Below are 18,584 nucleotides of genomic sequence, written 5' to 3' on the forward strand. Positions count from 1 at the left end.
AGTCTCAAATCTTTGACTGCCTTCAGCTTCTTTAAAGATATGATGATGAAACTAATACTAAGATTTCTACTACAGGAGGATCTGTCACATTTCTGGAAAAAAGGAGCTGATGCTTATATAAACTTATGGAGACCATTTGAGGTGTGACTACTTCACAGCATCTAATGCACTGAGGGCCCTTAACTTTTCTAATTGTATATTCAAGAATAAGCAGAATCATGTGCTGTTATGGTAGCTGCTGGAGGATTGAGCTTCAAATTACTGTATTGTCCTAAAGCAAATTTATACTCTGAGGGATGACCACATGAAAGGCCAGAACTCTGCTCTAACGCCAAGCCTTCAATATGTCTTCGAAAGACATACTTGCCTCTGTAAACTGGATTCAGGCAAACATCCCGCAAAGCACCTCTTGAACCAGAGATCATAAGGAAGTTTGGGCGCTGCGGAACACATCTTCAGATGAGTCAGCAGTCTGCCATCTTCCAGATTCAAGTATTGTTCAAACGCTTTTGGCTAAAGATTAAGCAAGAACAGAGATTATTCATTTCCTGTGTCATAACATCATCTGATATTATAGTCGCTAATGAAAAAAAGTACATGCTGAATTCAAGGAAGTATTAGAAAACAAAACTTCAGAATTATCCAAGTCACTTGTGACACAGCAGTTTCCCAGGTCAGCCCTAACTAAAGTAACAAACCATCCAGGACCGAGGAGTTTCCCAGGACACAGGGCTCTTTCAGTGCTGAAACTGGGGCAGTCCCAGGCAAAATGGAATGGTTGGTCACCCTAATACTAACTTCACTAGCCAGATTCGACAGCCAAAGGCAAAAGTCCAAAGCAAAATTCAATTGTTCTGAGGAGCTAAGGAAGGCCCATTATATTACTGGCTGGTCTAGAGCAGTAGATTATATACTAAGGAAAAAACGGGGAAAGAGGAAAGGTAAAACCAAAGAAATAGAGTGGGATTAGAGTGGGGAGAGGGCATTAGGAAGAATAAGGCAAAAAGTGATGGAGATGAGAAGGGGCTGACCAGTCACTGACCATACATACACTGCCCTGGATTGAGCACCACTGTGCACCACTGCCAAGCAGGCTCACACAACAGGGATGTCCAGAGGGTGAACTCTCTATTCAACATAAACGTACACAAGAATTTCTTAGAATTCAAGAGATAACTCAGAGGGAACAAAGCACCTGGATTCCACTTGGTAGCCTCTCTCTCATGAGGTCAGGTGGCAGCCAACACTAGAAGACTTGAGAGCTAATAAAGCCAGCTCCCCAAACCTGGCCAAATCCATCTTGCATTGGCTGCTATATTTAGGTTGGCTGCTATATTTAGGGTCCACTGGCTGAGAATGGGCTCTAAGAGTCAAATTCTAAAGTCCACACTCACTATCTGCAGGAGTACAACCAGAGCCTGCATCACTTAAGCAAATGTAAATGTTTATTTTACTCAAAATCTATAACTCTCTGCTTCTGTCAAAGAGGAAATTCATCACCTTTACAATGTCCACTATAGTCAGAGACTGTGCCACATACAATGAATGAAGTGAAAGGTAAGAGAAAATCCCTGCCTTCAAGGAGCTTACAGCTTGAGACATACTAGTAAAGAGGTAACTACAATACACTGTAACGCTGTGATGCTATGATGGGAACAAGCACAAGATGTTGGGTACATCCAGGAGAAAATCCTAACCTGGGCTGTAGGAGGCAGAAGCAGTTTCTCAGGAGAGGTGACATTTGAGCTGACCTCTGAAGAACAGACAGGAGTTGGCCAGGCAAAGAGGGGCCCACATCATAATATCTGGTCCAGCTTTCCCCTTTCTGTTTCAGGATATCTCTTTTTCCTGTTTATCCAACCTCCCTATACTGCTCAACGGTTCCTAGACTTTCTCAGTAACACTGCAGACAACTTCCCAAACAAGGAACTTTGGCTGGTTTTGCAAAGGGGATATATGCACTTTTTTCCTATTGACTTGGTTGAAAACACACACACACACAGTTATATATTATGTCTCAGAGCAAAGAAAATTTCATCCAAAAGTCAGTACAAATAATAAACAAGATGGAGATGTGTGAACATTTTAAAACTATGTATTGTCTTTTTCCTTTATCAGACAATAAGCTCACGGGGGGAAGGTACTGTATCTGTTTTGTTCACTGCTGGTTCTTCAGTACCTAGCACATCACTTGGCATGGTAAGCACTCAATATATAACTGTTGAGTGAGCAAATCAATACTGTGAATTAATATAAAGTTTTGAATACATCAATCAACATCTTAATAATCGCTCAATATACATCTTTTTGCCAATATCTAATTAATTTTTTAACCTTTTTCCTGGTTTATTATAGCCTATTATAAGAAATCTTGAAACTCTATTAAAGAATAAAGAGGATATAGACAGCAAGTATAATCACACTCCCAATGATAACTATTGGTAATACTTAGGTTATAGAGCATCTATCTTGCATACATACAGACACACTTCTCTTTCTTTTATTAGTTGAACTCATACTGAATACACGATTTAGTATTTTGCTGTTTGCACTCAACAAATTGTGGACATTTTCCCAGGTTAATGAATAATCTTAAAAGGTTAATATCCCTACCTAAAGAGAGCTTTTTAAAATGGAGAAGGAAAAAACCCAAGAACTCTATAGGGGAAAAAAATGCACCTGCCTCTTACCCATATAAAAACATGCTCAACCTTGCTTACAACAAAATAAATGCAATATAAAATTACACTGAAGTATCACTACCTACCTATCAGAATGGCAAAAATTCAAGACTAATGACATACCATGTTGGCAAGGCTGTAGGGAAACAATCTACTGGCTGTGAGGATGCAAAAGACTATGAGCTCTATGAAGGGGAATTTGGAAATATTTAGCAAAGTAATTTATGCATTTACCCTTTGATCCAGCCAATCTATTTTTAGGGAATCCAACTCAAATATACTAGCAAACACATGAGAAGCTGCATGCACAAGTCTATTTACCTGTAACACTGTGTATAACAGCAAAAGGCTGAAAACATCCCAAATAGCCAACAATAAAGACAGGCTGAATAAACTATATTCACAATAGAACAGTATGAATATACTAACCTGAGAATATTTTGTAGGCTGGGCGTAGTGGCTCACGCCTGTAATCCCAGCACTTTGGGAGGCTGAGGTGGGTGGGTCACTTGAGGTCAGGAGTTCGAGACCAGCCTGGCCAACATGGTGAAACCCCATCTCTACTAAAAATACAAAAATTAGCTGGGCGTGGTGGCATGTGCCAGTGATCCCAGCTAGCTGAGGCAGGAGAATCACTTGAATGTGGGAGGCAGAGGTTGCAGTGAGCTGAGATTGCACCACTGCACTTCAGCCTGGGTGACAGAGCGAGACTCCGTCTCAAAAAAAAAAAGAATATTGTTTAAGAATATACACAGGACAGTAGTATGAAACCATCACAGGGAATAAGGAGTATCTCTGTATACTAATACGGCATGATCTCCAGCACATAGCAGGTAAAAAGAGCAAGATGGGAAGAATGTGTACTGTATGCTACTGCTTCATCTAAGAAAGAAGGTAAATTCAAATACATATCTGTATATATATTTTTTAATGGAAGGAGCTAATATTTATATTGCCTGACCTTTTTCATACTTAGCAAATGATAGATACCATAGATGTGATCTATTATAGATAGATGTGATTTATTATAACCATAATTATGTTTTACTCCTAAACATTATGGTTATTTTCAATATTTCTATGACCCCCATATTCTTACTTCATGAAGACAATATACATCATCAACAGAAGGCAAAACGTGACAAAAATATGTACTTAATCACTCTGAGAGGAATTTATATTAAACTTAGCAAGAAGCTGCTAATAGTGCTTATTTAAAAAACCTCTTTAGCAGAGCTTTAAAAAACTGTGTCAATAGCAATAAAACAAAGATCACTTACTTTAATGATTAACACAATTAAGTTTGAGATGGTTTAAGAAAAACCTTCCATGCCATACAATTGAAGTTGGCCTTTATTCTCATTTGGATTTGGATTTGGATTTGGATTTGACAATGAGAGACCTTGTCAAAATGCAGAATTCAATTTGAAAAGCTTGTAAGGAGAGAGGGCTATGATGCAATCCTAGGAATCAGGATAGTATGGCAGAATAGACACATCACCACTCAGGGGCATCGTTATCTTCTTCTGAGCCCATCATTGTCCATCATACACACATTTCCATAGAACTAAGCAGCAACCTAAACTGTGTGTTATAAGATAGACTAAAGACGGTTTCACTAGAGAGAAAAGTTTAAGCAAATCACTTGATGCCTAAATCAAACAGCAAGCAACACAAGGAAATTTAAGTTTTGTATACATTCTGGATAACTTTTTTGAGAACTTCATAACTACTTAAAACTACTTGCTAGGCACTGTAATGCATACACTAAAAGAAGCTCCATTTTTAAAGATGAGGAAACTAAGGTTTAAGGGACATGAAGTGTCTTGCTGATTCTAAAATTCATTTCTGAAAAGAAAAAGGCAAGTTCAAGAATAGCCAAGACATTTTTGAAAAGGAGCAACAATAAGAGACTTTCCTTATCAGCTATCAAAATACGCTAGAAAGTCGTATTAAATAAATCATGTGATATTGACCCAGGAATAGACAAATACCTCAATGGAATAAAAAGGAGTCCAGAAAGAGATACAAATACAAATATAAATATATACATATACACACATATATGGAAATCCAGTATATGATAAAGGTGGCATTTCAAATCCGTGGAAAAAGGATGAACTGACAAATACACAGTGTAAGTGCTGTTCTACTGCTTACTAACTGAGACCTTGGTCTTACTTAACTTCTCTGTGCTTCAGTATCCTCATCTATAAAAACAAAGATAATATGCTTGAATGAAGTGCTCACTAACAATGTAAATTTAGCACTGCCTGACATGAAGTACATTCTCAGTAACACACAAAACAGACGGGGGGAAGAGGAACAGGAGGAGGAGTGATGTGTTGGTAGAAGCAGTGGTGTTGCAGGTAAGCATAAGAGTGAAATCCAGTATGTGTCTGATGCCAATCAGAAAGATAAATCCCTGACAAAGAGCTAAATGTAAAATGTTTAAGCATTTTTAAAAGTTATGAGAAAACAGGCTGGGTGTGGTGGCTCACATCTATAATCTCAGCACTTTGGGAGGCCGAGGGGAGGCAGATCACCTGAGGTCAGGAGTTCGAGACCAGCCTGGCCAAAATGGCAAAATCTCGTCTCTACTAAAAATACAAAAATTAGCCAGGCATGGTGCCACACTCGTGCCTGTAGTCCCAGCTACTCAGGAGGCTGAGGCAGGAGAATCCCTTGAACCCAAGAGGCGGAGGCTGCAGTGAGCTGAGATCGTACCACTGCACTCCAGCCTGGGTGACAGAGCAAGATTCCATCTCAGAAAAAAAAAAAAAAAGTTAGGAGAAAACAAAAAAATATATATTTTTTTAATCTTGGGGTTGGAAAGGGCTAATTAACCAGTAAGACACAAAAAAGCAAAAAAAAAAATGCTGGCAAATCTCTTTGCATCAAAACCTAAAATTTTGTACAACAAACAGAAACTGTTTTCAACAAACATAAGGGATAAGGATAAATATCCAGTGTACAGTCGACCCTCATATCCATGGACTCAACCAACCATGGGCCAAAAATATTTGGGAAATAAAAAATGGATAGTTGTGTCTGTATTGAACAGACACAGATTTTTTTGTCATTATTCCCTAAATAATACAGTATAACAACTATTTATATAGCATTTACATTGTATTACGTATTATAAGTAATCTAAAGTATACAGGAAGAGATGTGCAGGTTCTATGCAAATACTATTTGCAAGTCCCATTTTATGTAAGGGACTTGAACACCCATGAATTTTACTGTCTCAATGAGCCCTAGAACTAATCCCCTACAGATCCAAGAGTGACTATATACGAATAACTCTTACAAAGAAAAAAAGTCAACAAAACAATAGCCATATGCAAACATACTCAACTTCGCTAGAAACTGAGGATAGGTAAATTAAAATGAGATACCATTTCACTATCAGATGGATAAAAATGTAAGACATTGATACTATCAAGTATTGGCAGTGGGGTGGAAAAATAGGAAATCTCATCATCTGTTTGGTGGGAGCATAAATTGATATGGCCTTTGGATGAGCAGCCAGGCAGTTTAAATTTTAAATATGTCAAAAATAAATGAATAGATTTTAAATATGTCTCCCCTCCGCTTGAGCATCTGCTCATAGGTACCAAGCCCAGAGAGATACGCATACACACAGGGAGCCTGTACAAGGGCATGCTTACTCTCAGTATGGATCTCCTAGGTTTAAATAGAGCAAATTCGTAACAGGAAATGCTAGGAGTAAATATTTTTTAAAAGGTGGTTCTAAATGAGTGCCTTTCAACCCTTAACTACACTTCAGAATTGCCTGGAGCTTTTAAGAAATTAGAATTCCAGGGCCCTACCTTCAGAGATTCAGATTTCACTTGTCTAGGTGGAGGAAAGGTGATGGTAATTTTTAAAGGCTCCCAGGTGGTACTAATAGGAAGTCAGGACTGAAAACTAGTGATTTGTCTATACTGCCTTGGAAAGTTCTCCAAGGCAATAAGTTAAAAAACAAAAATAGAACCATAGGGCCACATGTACAGTATAATACTACTTAACGTGATTAATCCCAGCACTTTGGGAGGCCGAGGGGGCGGATCACAAGGTCAGATCGAGACCATCCTGGCTAACACGGTGAAACCCCATCTCTACTAAAAATACAAAAAATTAGCTGGGCGTGGTGGCGGGTGCCTGTAGTCCCAGCTACTCAGGAGGCTGGCATGAACCTGGGAGGCAGAGCTTGCAGTGAGCTGAGATCGCGCCACTGCACTCCAGCCTTGACAACAGAGCGAGACTCCGTCTCAAAAAAAAAGAAAAGAAAAATCATATCATATATGCATGCACATAAGAGAATCTTGAATAATACAGACCAAGCTAATGACAAATGTTTACTTCTTAGAAGGGGAAGTGGGGAATTGCAGGGATAGGGGGTGGTTAGTCCAGGTCTAGGGAAGCATGGATTCATTTGAATTGCTTAATTTCTTTTGAGAATGCATTCACCGCTTATGTTATGAAAAATAAAGGATGAATTTTTAAAGAATAGCATAAACTATCAAAATGCTACTGACTTACTCGAATATTAAATAAGAAAAGCTAATTAGATCATGGTATGATATAACTGAGACCTCCTGATTTGATTAGACAACTGACATATTTACTTAAGCTCCATTTCCAGGCTTAAATTATTTTTATTGAAATCAACGAAGTGGATCAAATTTCAAAATCTTAAAAATCAAATTTTACTTAGTTGAAATATATAAAAACTGCTCTTGTAAGTGTTCTCAGAAGCTGAAGGGTCTTGCACATTGTCTTATTAATAATTAACTACAGTGATCCTCAATGCTCATCCAACCATCATCACTGCCCTGCATCTCATCTTGCACCCTGTTCCACAGTTACCACTTTCAGTAGAATTTTAAAAGGAAATAACCCAATGATTTAAGAAAAAAAGGTTTATTTTTATAAATGAGACAAATAAGGGGGAAAAACTAGAAAAAAAGAAAATGGCAAGGAAGACTAGCTTATGCAATGCAGCAAGTACCATTCAGTTCTCTGCCTTCCCAAGCCAGGCTATGACAGAAACAGCTTGCTGCCTGCCACACTCCCATGTGCCCCTCCTATGTCACTCACAGATCCCGTTTTAGTAGGAGATCACAAGGCTTTTTTTAAAAAAAGAATACCTTTCCCAGCCTCTACTGCAGACAGGGCAGCCAAGTGACACAGTCCTGGTCACTAACATATAGTTGACCCTTGAGCAACATGGGTTTGAATTGCAAAGGCCCCCTTAAACGTGGATTTTCTTCCACCTCTGCCAACCCCTGAGACAGCAAGACCATCCTTCCCCTCCCTCCTCCTGCTCAGCCTACTCAACATGAAGACAATGAGGATAAAGACTTTGTGATGATCCACTTCCACTTCATAAATAGAAAATATATTTCATTTTCCTTATGATTTTCTTAACATTTTCTTTTCTCTAGCTTACCTCATTACAGGAATACAGTGAATACACATATAACAAAATATGTGGCTGGGTGTGGTGGCTCATGTCCGTAAATCCCAGCACTTTGGGAGGCCAAGGTGGGTGGATAACTTGAGGTCAGGAGTTCGAGACCGGCCTGACCAACACGATGAAACCCCGTCTCTACTAAAAATGATACAAAAATTAGCCAGGTGTGATGGCAGGCACCTGTAATCCCAGTTACTTGGGAGGCTAAAGCAGGAGAATCATTTGAACCCAGGAGGCAGAGGTTGCAGTGAGCCGAGATCACGCCATTGCACTCCAGCCTGGGCGACAGCATGAGACTCCATCTCAAAAAGACAAAAATGGAAACAAAATATGTGTACAAAATATGTGTTAAACGACCATCTATGTTATCAGTAAGGCTTCCAGTCAACAGTAGGTTATTAGTAGTTAGGTTTTGGGGGAGTCAAAAGTTATATGCAGAGTATCAACTATGCTGGGGTTGGGTCAGTTTTCCTAACCCTACACTACTCAAAGGTCAGCTGTACATGCAGAGGGAAAGCCTAATGGGCCACAGATGTGGCTGGCTTGTCCCTCTTATTCGTTTGTGTTTACCTTTGCCTTCCCTTTCCTTCTGCCTAGAACACAGATGTCATGGCCGCTGGTCCAAGAGCCACCCTGTGAGCACGAGAGGAAAGATCATTCCTACGAATACTGGAGCAGAATGGCAAGAGTCTGCAACCCTCTCCATACTGTGGGTCTGCAGCGCCAGCTCTGCACTGCCTGGATTCTTAGCTTCTGGTATTTGGGCTTCCCACTATATGCAGCCAAATGAAAACCTTAACTTATACAGAGGGATTACTCTAAACCAGCAGATTCTAGACCAGAATATGGGATACTACAGAGCAGGACTGGCCACCTATGGCACCTATGCAGCAGGGCAAATCCAGCCAGGAACATTATTTTATGCGTTGTCTAAGGTTGCTTTTGTGCAACGACAGCAGAGTTGAGTGGTTACAATAGAGACCATCTGGCCCACCAAGCTGGAAATATTTAGATTATACGGACTTTTACAGAAAACACTTGCTGAGTCCTACTATAAAGGGTTATTCATAATTGTAGCAGCCCTAGGAGGTAAGAGCACTCCCTGAAGACCCCCACTACCATTGTTCACTCTCCAATAGCCAAAAAAAAAAAGCCCTCACCAACTGGGGCAAAGAATCCCGGTACTTGGTATTTAATTGGTTCACGAAGCGTCGGGTGATCCAGTAACAGTCGACACTATCTTCCACCATTTCCTCCATGGCTTTAGCTATGGCAAGAAATACTTCATCTTCTGGCTCCTGAAAGATTAATAATAAATCTCAAGAGGAAGGCAGTGAAAGAGAGGAATACATATCTCTTTAATAAAAAATGAAACCTTGCTCCCTAAATTTTGAAAAGGCTACATTAATAAATCAAAGTAGGATCAAAAAGCACAGAGTCCATCCCTGAAGAGGGGAGCAAGGGGGAGAAAAAGATGAGTAACTACACGGTCAGTGCTGCTTATGAATGACCAGGTTTCAGGCTGAGTGTACAGAGACTCTCCAGCTTCTAACATTAAGCCCCTCACAGAGTCAACATAAATCATAAGCAAGTCACTGACTCTCTCCACCCAAAAATATTCTCAGTACTAGGTGAGAATGTCTTTGAAAAGGGTGTAATAAACAGCACCATCAGTAACTGGAGACATTTTTCAGCACAGTAATTTGCAAATATTGAAGAGCTCCAAAAAGACTAATAAAGCATTTGCTTTATTTCAAAGCATTCATGCATACCTTCAGAATTTTGTTCTATCTTAAGCAGTAAAAAAGTTAAAATGTTCCTAGAATCAGAATTTTAGGAATCAAAAGAATGGCATTTCTCAAACCTTGTGTCAATACTCAGAATGCGAAAGTAAACTCTCAAGTAAATTTCAACAGAGAAATGTTAGAAAAACTGGGACCTTATTTGAAAACCTCTTCTGTTTTCAAACACCATATCATATAAAAAAGCTTTACATTTTCATCTATGATTTAATAGCTGAAGGATTTTAATGTTAAAAAGAAACTAAGAAGTATCACAGTTTCCCCTAAAAAGTACTGACTTAAATCAAAATTGTTATTTTAATGTATTATTTCATTCTAAGCCCTTCTTTCAACTTGTTAATATTCTATAAAATGTCAAGAAAAACAGAATTTAAATCATAGGGAATAAATTTTCTCTAAGCATTTTATTAATGTGTCAGAGGAGAATGGAAAATAAGTAGGAAGAAAAGGGAAAGGAAAATCTCCTTTCTTGGACTCCCGTGCAGTTCTGTGCACTGTGCTCGACACCCCGAAAGGTGGCATACCACTGACTGCTCCTGACCACTGACAGGTCAAGGCAAGAGGACCCATGTCGTCCTTCCTGGCCCTGTGATGAGCACTGCTGCACCCTCTTATTAATGGATTAAAAAATGAGGCAGAGTGGGCGCTAAGTAGGTGCTATGGTTCAAATATCTGTCCCCTCCGAAACTTACGTTGAAATTTAATCCCTAATGTGGCAGTATTGAGAAGTGGGGCCTTTAAGAGGTGACTGGATCATGAGGGCTCTGCCCTCATCAGTAGGTCAATTCATAGATTAATGGGTTATCACAGGAATGGGACTGGTGGCTTCCTAAGAGGAAGAGAGTCCTGGGTGAGCACGTTGGCATGTTCAGCCCCCTGTGCCACCTCAGGACCCTGCAGACAGTCATCAGCAAGAAGGCCCTCACCAGATGTAGCCCCTGAATCCTGGACTTCCCAGCTTCTAGAATTGTAAGAAATAAATTCCTTTTTAAAATAAATCATCCCATTTCAGGTATTCTGTTATAAGCAATCAAAAACAGACTAATACAATGAGGATCATGACTGGGAAGATGTGGGGTGGCACAGTCCAAAACACACACTCAGAAGCACGTCTGCCTGAGGCTGCAGTAAAGGTGTCTCAGCTTGGAACACAGACAAGCTGAGTAGCGGTGAGGGGGAACCTATACCCTATTATCACAATTCCTTCAACTAACAGATTATCTAATTTAATTTGATATGTAATTTAAGAACTTGTGTAGTACTATCAACTCCACTTTGCCAATAAGTGAAATTTAAAGATGATTGCTTAAATTATTCCAATTATTTTTTAGGGACCTTTTCTCTCTTGATAAATGTAATAAATATAAATGATTTTTATTAGCTCTAAGGTTTGTCCATGGATACCCCATCATTAACTTCAAAAAAAATAAGATCTGCAATAAAAATAAATTTTGTAAAATAGGAGTGTTCCAGCAAATCCATTTGAACAATTCACTGTTTTAGCCAAACAAATAACACTTTAATTTCATACTGATATAAATAAAGAAGGGAAAACTCTTCCTTTGAGAAGAACGCCAACTAATACATGCAGAAAGAATGAGGGAGTTAGATCACCATTTGGCAACCAGCATAGTAAAAATTGGTTCAGGCAAGAATCATTAGTGGATGGCTATTTACAAGTCTCAAAGTACTTCTCCACAGTTACTTATTAATTACAAAGAGGAAAATAGTAACCTTATAGTGGAGAAACTCCACAGACACCATCTTACCCAAGTGATCAAAGTTAGCAGCAACAGTAATGAGTCCCATACTTCTGTGATATTCCTGCCAATAATGCGTGACCAGAGTTTAATCATGGAGAAACATGAGACAGACCGAAATTGAGAAATGCTCTACTGGCCAGGGCTCTTCAAAAGTGTCAAAGTCATGAACACAAAGACTGAAGAACTGTTCCAGGCCAGGCACAGTGGCTCACGCCTGTAATCACAACACTTTGGGAGGCCAAGGCGGGTGGATCACTTGAGGTCGGGAGTTCAAAACCAGCCTGACCAACATGGAGAAATCCCATCTCTACTAAAAATACAAAAATTAGCCGGGCGTGGTGGTGCACACCTGTAATCCCAGCTACTCTGGAGGCTGAGGCACAAGAATTGCTTGAACCCAGGAGTTAGAGGTTGCATTGAGCCAAGATCGCACCATTGCACTCCAGCCTGGACAAAAAGAGAAAAACTCTGTCTCAAAAAAAAAAAGAACTCTTCCAGATTAAAGACTAAGATGTGGCAGCTAAATGTAATGTGTGATCTGGAACTGGATCTTGGATCAGAAGAAGAGCATCAGTGGGACATCAGCAAAATCCCAATGAGGCCTACAGAGTAGCTCTCAGTATTGTGATTCTCTGGTTTTGATCATTACATTATGGTTGTATGAGATGTAACATTTAAGGACACTGGGTGAAGGTATTTCAGAACACTGTACTATTTTTGCAACTTTTTTCTACATCCAACATTATTTAAAAAGTTAAAAAATAAAAATTTTTTAGAAATCGTCAAATGAGAATACTCACGAGCAAAAGTTTAATAAGGAATAGGATGTTTACACAGCAGTTTTAAAGTGTCTCCCCACAAAGAGAAATAGTAATTACAAAGGGAAAAATAAAAACTTTCCAGTGGAAAACTCCAGCAGGCACCACCCTCGCCAAGTGATCAAAGTTAATACTACCTCTTATGGGGCAAATCCACACTATGTGCCTCCTGATAAGAGACACTGAGAAGGACACAGATCACCTACCTGGTATCCCTGCCAAAAATGAATAACCTGAATCTAATCAGGAGGAAACACCAGACAAACCTAAATGGAGGGGTTTTCTTCAAAGCATCTGATCCTGCCCTTCAAATATGTCAAAGGCATGAAAGATTAAAAAAAGACAGAACTATCCCAAGTCAAAGGAGACTAAAGCAATATGATAACCCAGTGCAATGCCTACACCAGGATCTAATCCTCACCCAGAACTTTGACTGTCTGATTATTTGTGAAGGCATTATCGGTCAAATTCAAATGGAGTTGGTAGATTACATGTTAATATTGTATCAAGGTTAATGTCTTAGTTTTGAGGACTGTACTATGGCTATCTACAGGGGTGTCCTGTCTTTAGGAAGTGTACACTGAAGGAATCTGAGGTAACAGGGAATCCTGTCTGCATCTTACTCTCAAATGATTTAGGAAAAAAAAAATGTGTTTAAAAAAATATGTTTTAAAACGACAAAGCAAAACAGATGCACATAATGTTAACTGGAGAATCTGGGTAAAGGGTATATGCAAATTCTTGGTAGTATTCTTGCAACTTTTCTAGAAGTTTGAAATTACTTCAAAATAAAACATATTTTAGAAAAACAAAAAATAAGAAGGTTGGGTCAGAATGTGCATGGCCATGAATGCCAAGTAAAGATGTGTCACTTTTATTCTAATAACAATAGGGAGCCACCAAAAGTTTTTAAGGCAAAACATGATGTAATCAAAGGCTGGCAAGGTGGGACAGTCTAGAGTTGAGCTTAGTGTCAGACAAAAGTGACCACTAACCAGTGGAAAAGAGGGACTTCGAGGTAACTTCCCAGACTCCAGCTGATACATGCGGAGATAGACTTCGGCCTGAGGTGTGGCATCACTAACAAAGCGAACAACTTTCAGGGCATGAAGGACATCCAAGTACTGCTCCTTACGATACATCATCACCTTGGCATGGGACTCATGGTGTGGAGGCAGGATTCCTAGAGAGAATAGGAAAAATGAAAAAAGGACAAAATACTGAGCCATCACTCCAAATCCCTCATCTATGAAAGAGGATGCTGTGAGAAGCGACCAACACAATTAGGCTAGAATTCACACAGACATTCAAGTACCATATAGAATCTCTTTTAGAAATTCTCACTATAAAACAATCTCAAACGTGAAATATTATCAATGTTTGAATGCTGATGCATCATTGATATGAGAGAGAAATGAAACAACACTGGCAAAGCCCTTGATTAAGTGTGCCGCATACTTTCAAGATTAACAACCACATCAATCCTAACAATGGTTTAACTTAATTTGTGGCAGCCTCAGGCTGCTTTTAGCTCCTAGAGGTCTCACCCTAGTCTTTGTACTTGGCCCCTACATCTCAGAACCACCAACAGTCCATTGAATTCTTCTCTTCCCCAACAGTTAAAACTTGCTCACTAAGTATCCTATCCTCCAGGTCACAAAAGTCCTTAATCTTCATTGGTGAGGTCACCTTACAGGACATTTCTATGACATATTAAGCTCATTAACCCATTTAAACATGGTATCATATCTTTTTCACAAACAAATGGCTCTGAGAAAACATAGTAGAAAGACCACTAGACAGGCCAGCCATCCTGGATTCTAGCCTCGGATTGGATAATACTAGGACTCTCAAATGTGTTTGTCTTTCTAGGCACTTGTTTCCCCACCTGTCAGTCAGGAAATGGGATAAGCATTTCACCAAATGCTTCTCCACAGAATGCTAACCCCAAGAGAAGAAAAAAATGCCCTCATCAAACAGATTTGGGAAATGGTGACAATGAATTTTCATGGCACTAAGTTTTGCCAAAAAGAAAAACATTTTAGGCCAGGTATGGTGGCTCACGCCTATAATCCCAGCACTTTGAGAGGCCAAGGCAGGCAGATCACTTGAGCCCAGGAGTTCAAGACCAGCCTGGGCAACTGGGTGAAGGTATTTGGGAAACCCTGTCTCTACAAAAAATTAGCCAGGTCTGGTGGCACATGCCTGTAGTCCCAGCTACCCGGGAGGCTGAGGTGGGAGGCTGAGGTGGGAGGATCACCAGAGCCTAGGAAGTCAAGGCCATAGTGAGCTGTGATCGTACTACTGCACTCCAGCCTGGGAAACAGAGTAAGACCCTGTCTCAAAGAAAAAAAAAAAAACATTTTATTTACTCAAGCCTCATTAAACTTAATGAGGCTCTACAGAAGCACAGACTCTGGAGCAAAGTTCCTGGGTTTAAATTCCAGCTCTACAATTAACTGGCTGGGTGGTGACCTTTAGCAATTACTTTATCTCCCTATGTCTTAGCTTCCCCATCTGAAAAACGGGAATAGTAATACCTAATATCATACAGTTGTTGAGATGAATAAACAAATCAACACACACAAAGCATTCAGAAGAGTACTCAGCAAACACGAAGCTAGTATAAGTGTTAGCTACTACATTTGACTATGAATCCCTCTTTGGTGCAAAATGCCACAGGTTTAGTATTCTAAAGAACACCCCAGAAAACAAAAACAATAGTAGCTAACATGATACCAGTTAATGTTACAAAAAAAACTTGCTTAAATGTTCTTTTCCCTGAAATAAATCTTTACTCATGGTAGCTAGCTATGAGACTGTGTGCCAGCCTTCCAGAAAAGCCAAGGGAACACACTAAAGTGTCTCCTACATCTCGGCTAATACAGATTAAATAGCTGTGACCGTACCCTCATCACACTGCTAGAGGCAGCACATTAACCCTTAAACCTGTTTTCTAAGAGCTGGTCCTAAAGAGTCTCTTTTTGATATTTAACTAAAATAGTATCAGGAAGTAGCCATTTGAAGTAAAGATCCCTAAGTAATCAAAACTCTGTGCTAGGAAGAGTCAGGCTGTGTCCTACACAGCGCGACAGCTCTAAACTTCCAGTGCCTTGTCCTCAAAATATAACTATGACATGATAAAGAAAGGTGGGCCAGGCGCAGTGTCTCACACCTGTAATCCCAGCACTTTGGGAGGCCGAGGCAGGTGGATTGCCTGAGCTCAGGAGTTTGCGACCAGCCTGGGCAACACAGTGAAACCCCATCTCTACTAAAATACAAAAAATTAGCCGAGCGTGGTGGTACGCACCTGTAATCCCAGCTACTCAGAAGACCGAGGCAGGAGAATCACCTGAACCTGGGAGGCGGAGGTTGCAGTGCTAAGATCACGCCACTGCACTCCAGCCTGGGTGACAGAGCAAAACTCCCTCTCAAAAAAAAAATAAAAAAATAATAAAAAAGAAAGAAAGGTTAAGAAGAGTAGAAGTGAGGAATAAGCCAGATAGGCTGTAGCACTCAAGAAGTGAGGGAACGCACAACTGTACAACTCCCATTAATCCACTGGAGTTATTAACAGACACACAGCACCTCTCAGATATCGACACTGTTGACATTACCACTTAAAATGTACCCCAGAAGGCACTGAGAACAGTAACATTTAAAGAAAAGTGCTCTAGGAAAAACTAAAATAGTTGTCACCACTTCTCCAGATTAACTGCACGTTGACCTAACAGACATAAAAGTGCACAGAGACTGCCAGGATGAACAAGAAACAAGTTATTCTGCAGGGCTTCCTAGTACCGCTTATATTCCCTCGCTGCCTCCATATTACATAACCAGACAGGGCTGCAGGCTTCTCAAGCCCTGAAAAGATACTACATTTTGGGAAGAAAATGAGGTCCACAATCTATCTTACCTTCAAATGAGTTCCACAAACGTAAGCTCAAATCCTAGCTCTGCAACTTACAAGCTATAATGGCTTAGGCAAGTTATTTAGCCTCAGAGTCTTTTTCCCCACCTGCAAAATTAGGATACCAATACTTGCCTTACAGGGATTCTAGGATTACTCTGTATAATCTATGTAAACTACTCAGCCTACTGACAGGCACACAGGGATGCCCAATAAGGAGCAATCATAGTTTATATTCTTCAGGGAATGTAGTCCTCGCCACTATCTTACAGTTAACAGTTAACAAACTGTATTTTTTTTTTTTTTTTTGGAGATGGAGTCTCGCTCTGTCACCCAGGCTGGAGTGCAGTGGCACAATCTCAGCTCACTGCAGCCTCCGCCCCCCGGGTTCAAGCGATTCTCCTGCCTCAGCCTCCCGAGTAGCTGGGACTACAGCACGTGCCACCATGCCCAGCTGATTTTTTGTATTTTTAGTAGAGAGGGGGTTTCACCGTGTTGGCCAGGATGGTCTCAATTCTCCTGACCTCGTGATCCGCCCGCCTTGGCATCCCAAAGTGCTGGGATTACAGGTGTGAGCCACCGCACCCAGCCAAAAATACTTTTCTTAAGAAAGAAAAGGAGGATGGTAATGGATAGGAATTATATACTCCAGCAGGCTCAGCTGTGATAGGGGAAAGAAAATCTTGGGCTCAAAAGGGATGCTGCCAGTTACTCATGGCACTTAATTCACGTTTTCTTCCATAGAAACTAAGTAAGATCAGTTTTCCTTCTCATTCAGCCACTCACCACTGGAATTTAGTCATTCACACTTCTAGGGAGTAGTAAGTCTCCAATTCCTCTCTGACAGATTAGGAAGTTATACCTCTATAGCTGAGAATCACAAAATCTTACAAATTTAGAGCTAAAAACTAGGAGTAATTTAGCTCAAAAGCCTCAGTTTATAGATGCAAAAAATGAGTCCCAGAGGGGTCGCCTTCCTCCAGGTTACCCAGCTGATAGCAAAGCCTAAACCTATTCTCGTTTCTCCTAGTCCAATGCTCTTCCCAGATCTTGTCGCAGGAACATATACTATTTTCTCTTCTATAGTATCATTAATAGAACAGAAAATAATGAGTGGTAATTGAACCTCCTGGGGAAGATCCAATATTCAGTAAAAAGCCTAAACAAATTTTCCTTTTTCTGATTGGTAAGATAGCAAATGATCCCTTTATTCAATATTTTTTAAGATAAATCTTCCAACTCCTGGGTCTCATACCTAGAAGCACCTTCCATACCAATGCACGGTACATGGACGGGAGAGGGAACCTCTGACTAAAAGTACAAAGTTTCTCAGTATCTAGAGGAAGAAGAAAACAATTGTTAGAAGCTTTTCATGCTGATCACAGTATGTCAAAGCACATTTCATTTTTTAAAACTCAAAGAATAGTTAAGACATTTCTTCAGGGGAAGTCTACCATATGGTCAGTAAGTTTAGGAGAGGCAATACCAGTCTGATTTCTAGCCCAAGACTTCTGCCAACTAAGTTATTTAAAAACAATTTGCGGCCAGGCACGGTGGCTCATGCCTGTAATCCCGGCACTTCGGGAGGCTGAGGCAGGCAAATCACTAGAGGACAGGAGTTTGGGACCAGCCTGGCCAACATGGCGAAACACCATCTCTACTAAAAATACAAAAATGGGCGGGGTATGGTGGCACACACCTGTAATCCCAGCTGGTCAAGAGGCTGAGACAGAAGGATCGCCTGAACCCAGGAGGCAGAGGTTACAGTGAGCCAAGATCGTGCCACTGCACTCCAGCCTGGGCAACAGAGTGAGACTCTGTCTTAAAAATAATAATAAAAATAAAAACAATTTGCATTTTACAGCATTGGAGATGCATTTTGCATATATTACTACATTCCCTATAACAGTGGTAGTTATTAATCACAGGGTTTATTTAATTCACACTGCAAGCCTGTTAGGTAGTTCTTGTTCTAAAAATGCAGAAACTGAAGTTCAAAGCAGTTAAATGACTTGATCAAACTAACATAGCTATTAAGTGGTACAGTCCGCCTTCAAATCCCTACATTTTCCAATAAATTACAGTGACTTCCCTGACCCTCAGTTCCTCTACTTATCAAAGGAGAATA

At 40.1% G+C, this 18,584-nt stretch overlaps 1 protein-coding gene across 40 annotated transcripts in view; it reads right to left on the bottom strand.

The window, feature by feature from the left end:
- The window catches only part of TBC1D7 (TBC1 domain family member 7), a 106,512-nt gene that overhangs the window by 85,320 nt on the left and 2,608 nt on the right, over positions 1 to 18,584 (bottom strand). For 19 of the 40 annotated variants that reach the window (XR_010140578.1, XM_063725349.1, XM_063725352.1 and 16 more), the window contains exons 3-6: positions 17,712 to 17,792; positions 13,542 to 13,729; positions 9,324 to 9,461; positions 368 to 513 (exon numbers count right to left, since the gene is read on the bottom strand). Coding sequence is in view for 36 of the 40 variants with exons in the window: in XM_063725349.1 (XP_063581419.1) it covers positions 368 to 513; positions 9,324 to 9,461; positions 13,542 to 13,729; positions 17,712 to 17,792 (553 nt within the window). In the remaining 4 variants the exon portion in view is untranslated. Of the gene's footprint in view, positions 1 to 367; positions 514 to 8,733; positions 8,797 to 9,323; positions 9,462 to 13,541; positions 13,730 to 17,711; positions 17,793 to 18,584 lie in introns of all 40 variants that reach the window. The other 21 variants (XR_010140576.1, XR_010140577.1, XM_063725339.1 and 18 more) reach the window with 3 other exon arrangements.

Source organism: Pongo abelii, chromosome 5, assembly GCF_028885655.2.
Source record: "Pongo abelii isolate AG06213 chromosome 5, NHGRI_mPonAbe1-v2.0_pri, whole genome shotgun sequence".
Taxonomy (NCBI): Eukaryota; Metazoa; Chordata; class Mammalia; order Primates; family Hominidae; genus Pongo; species Pongo abelii.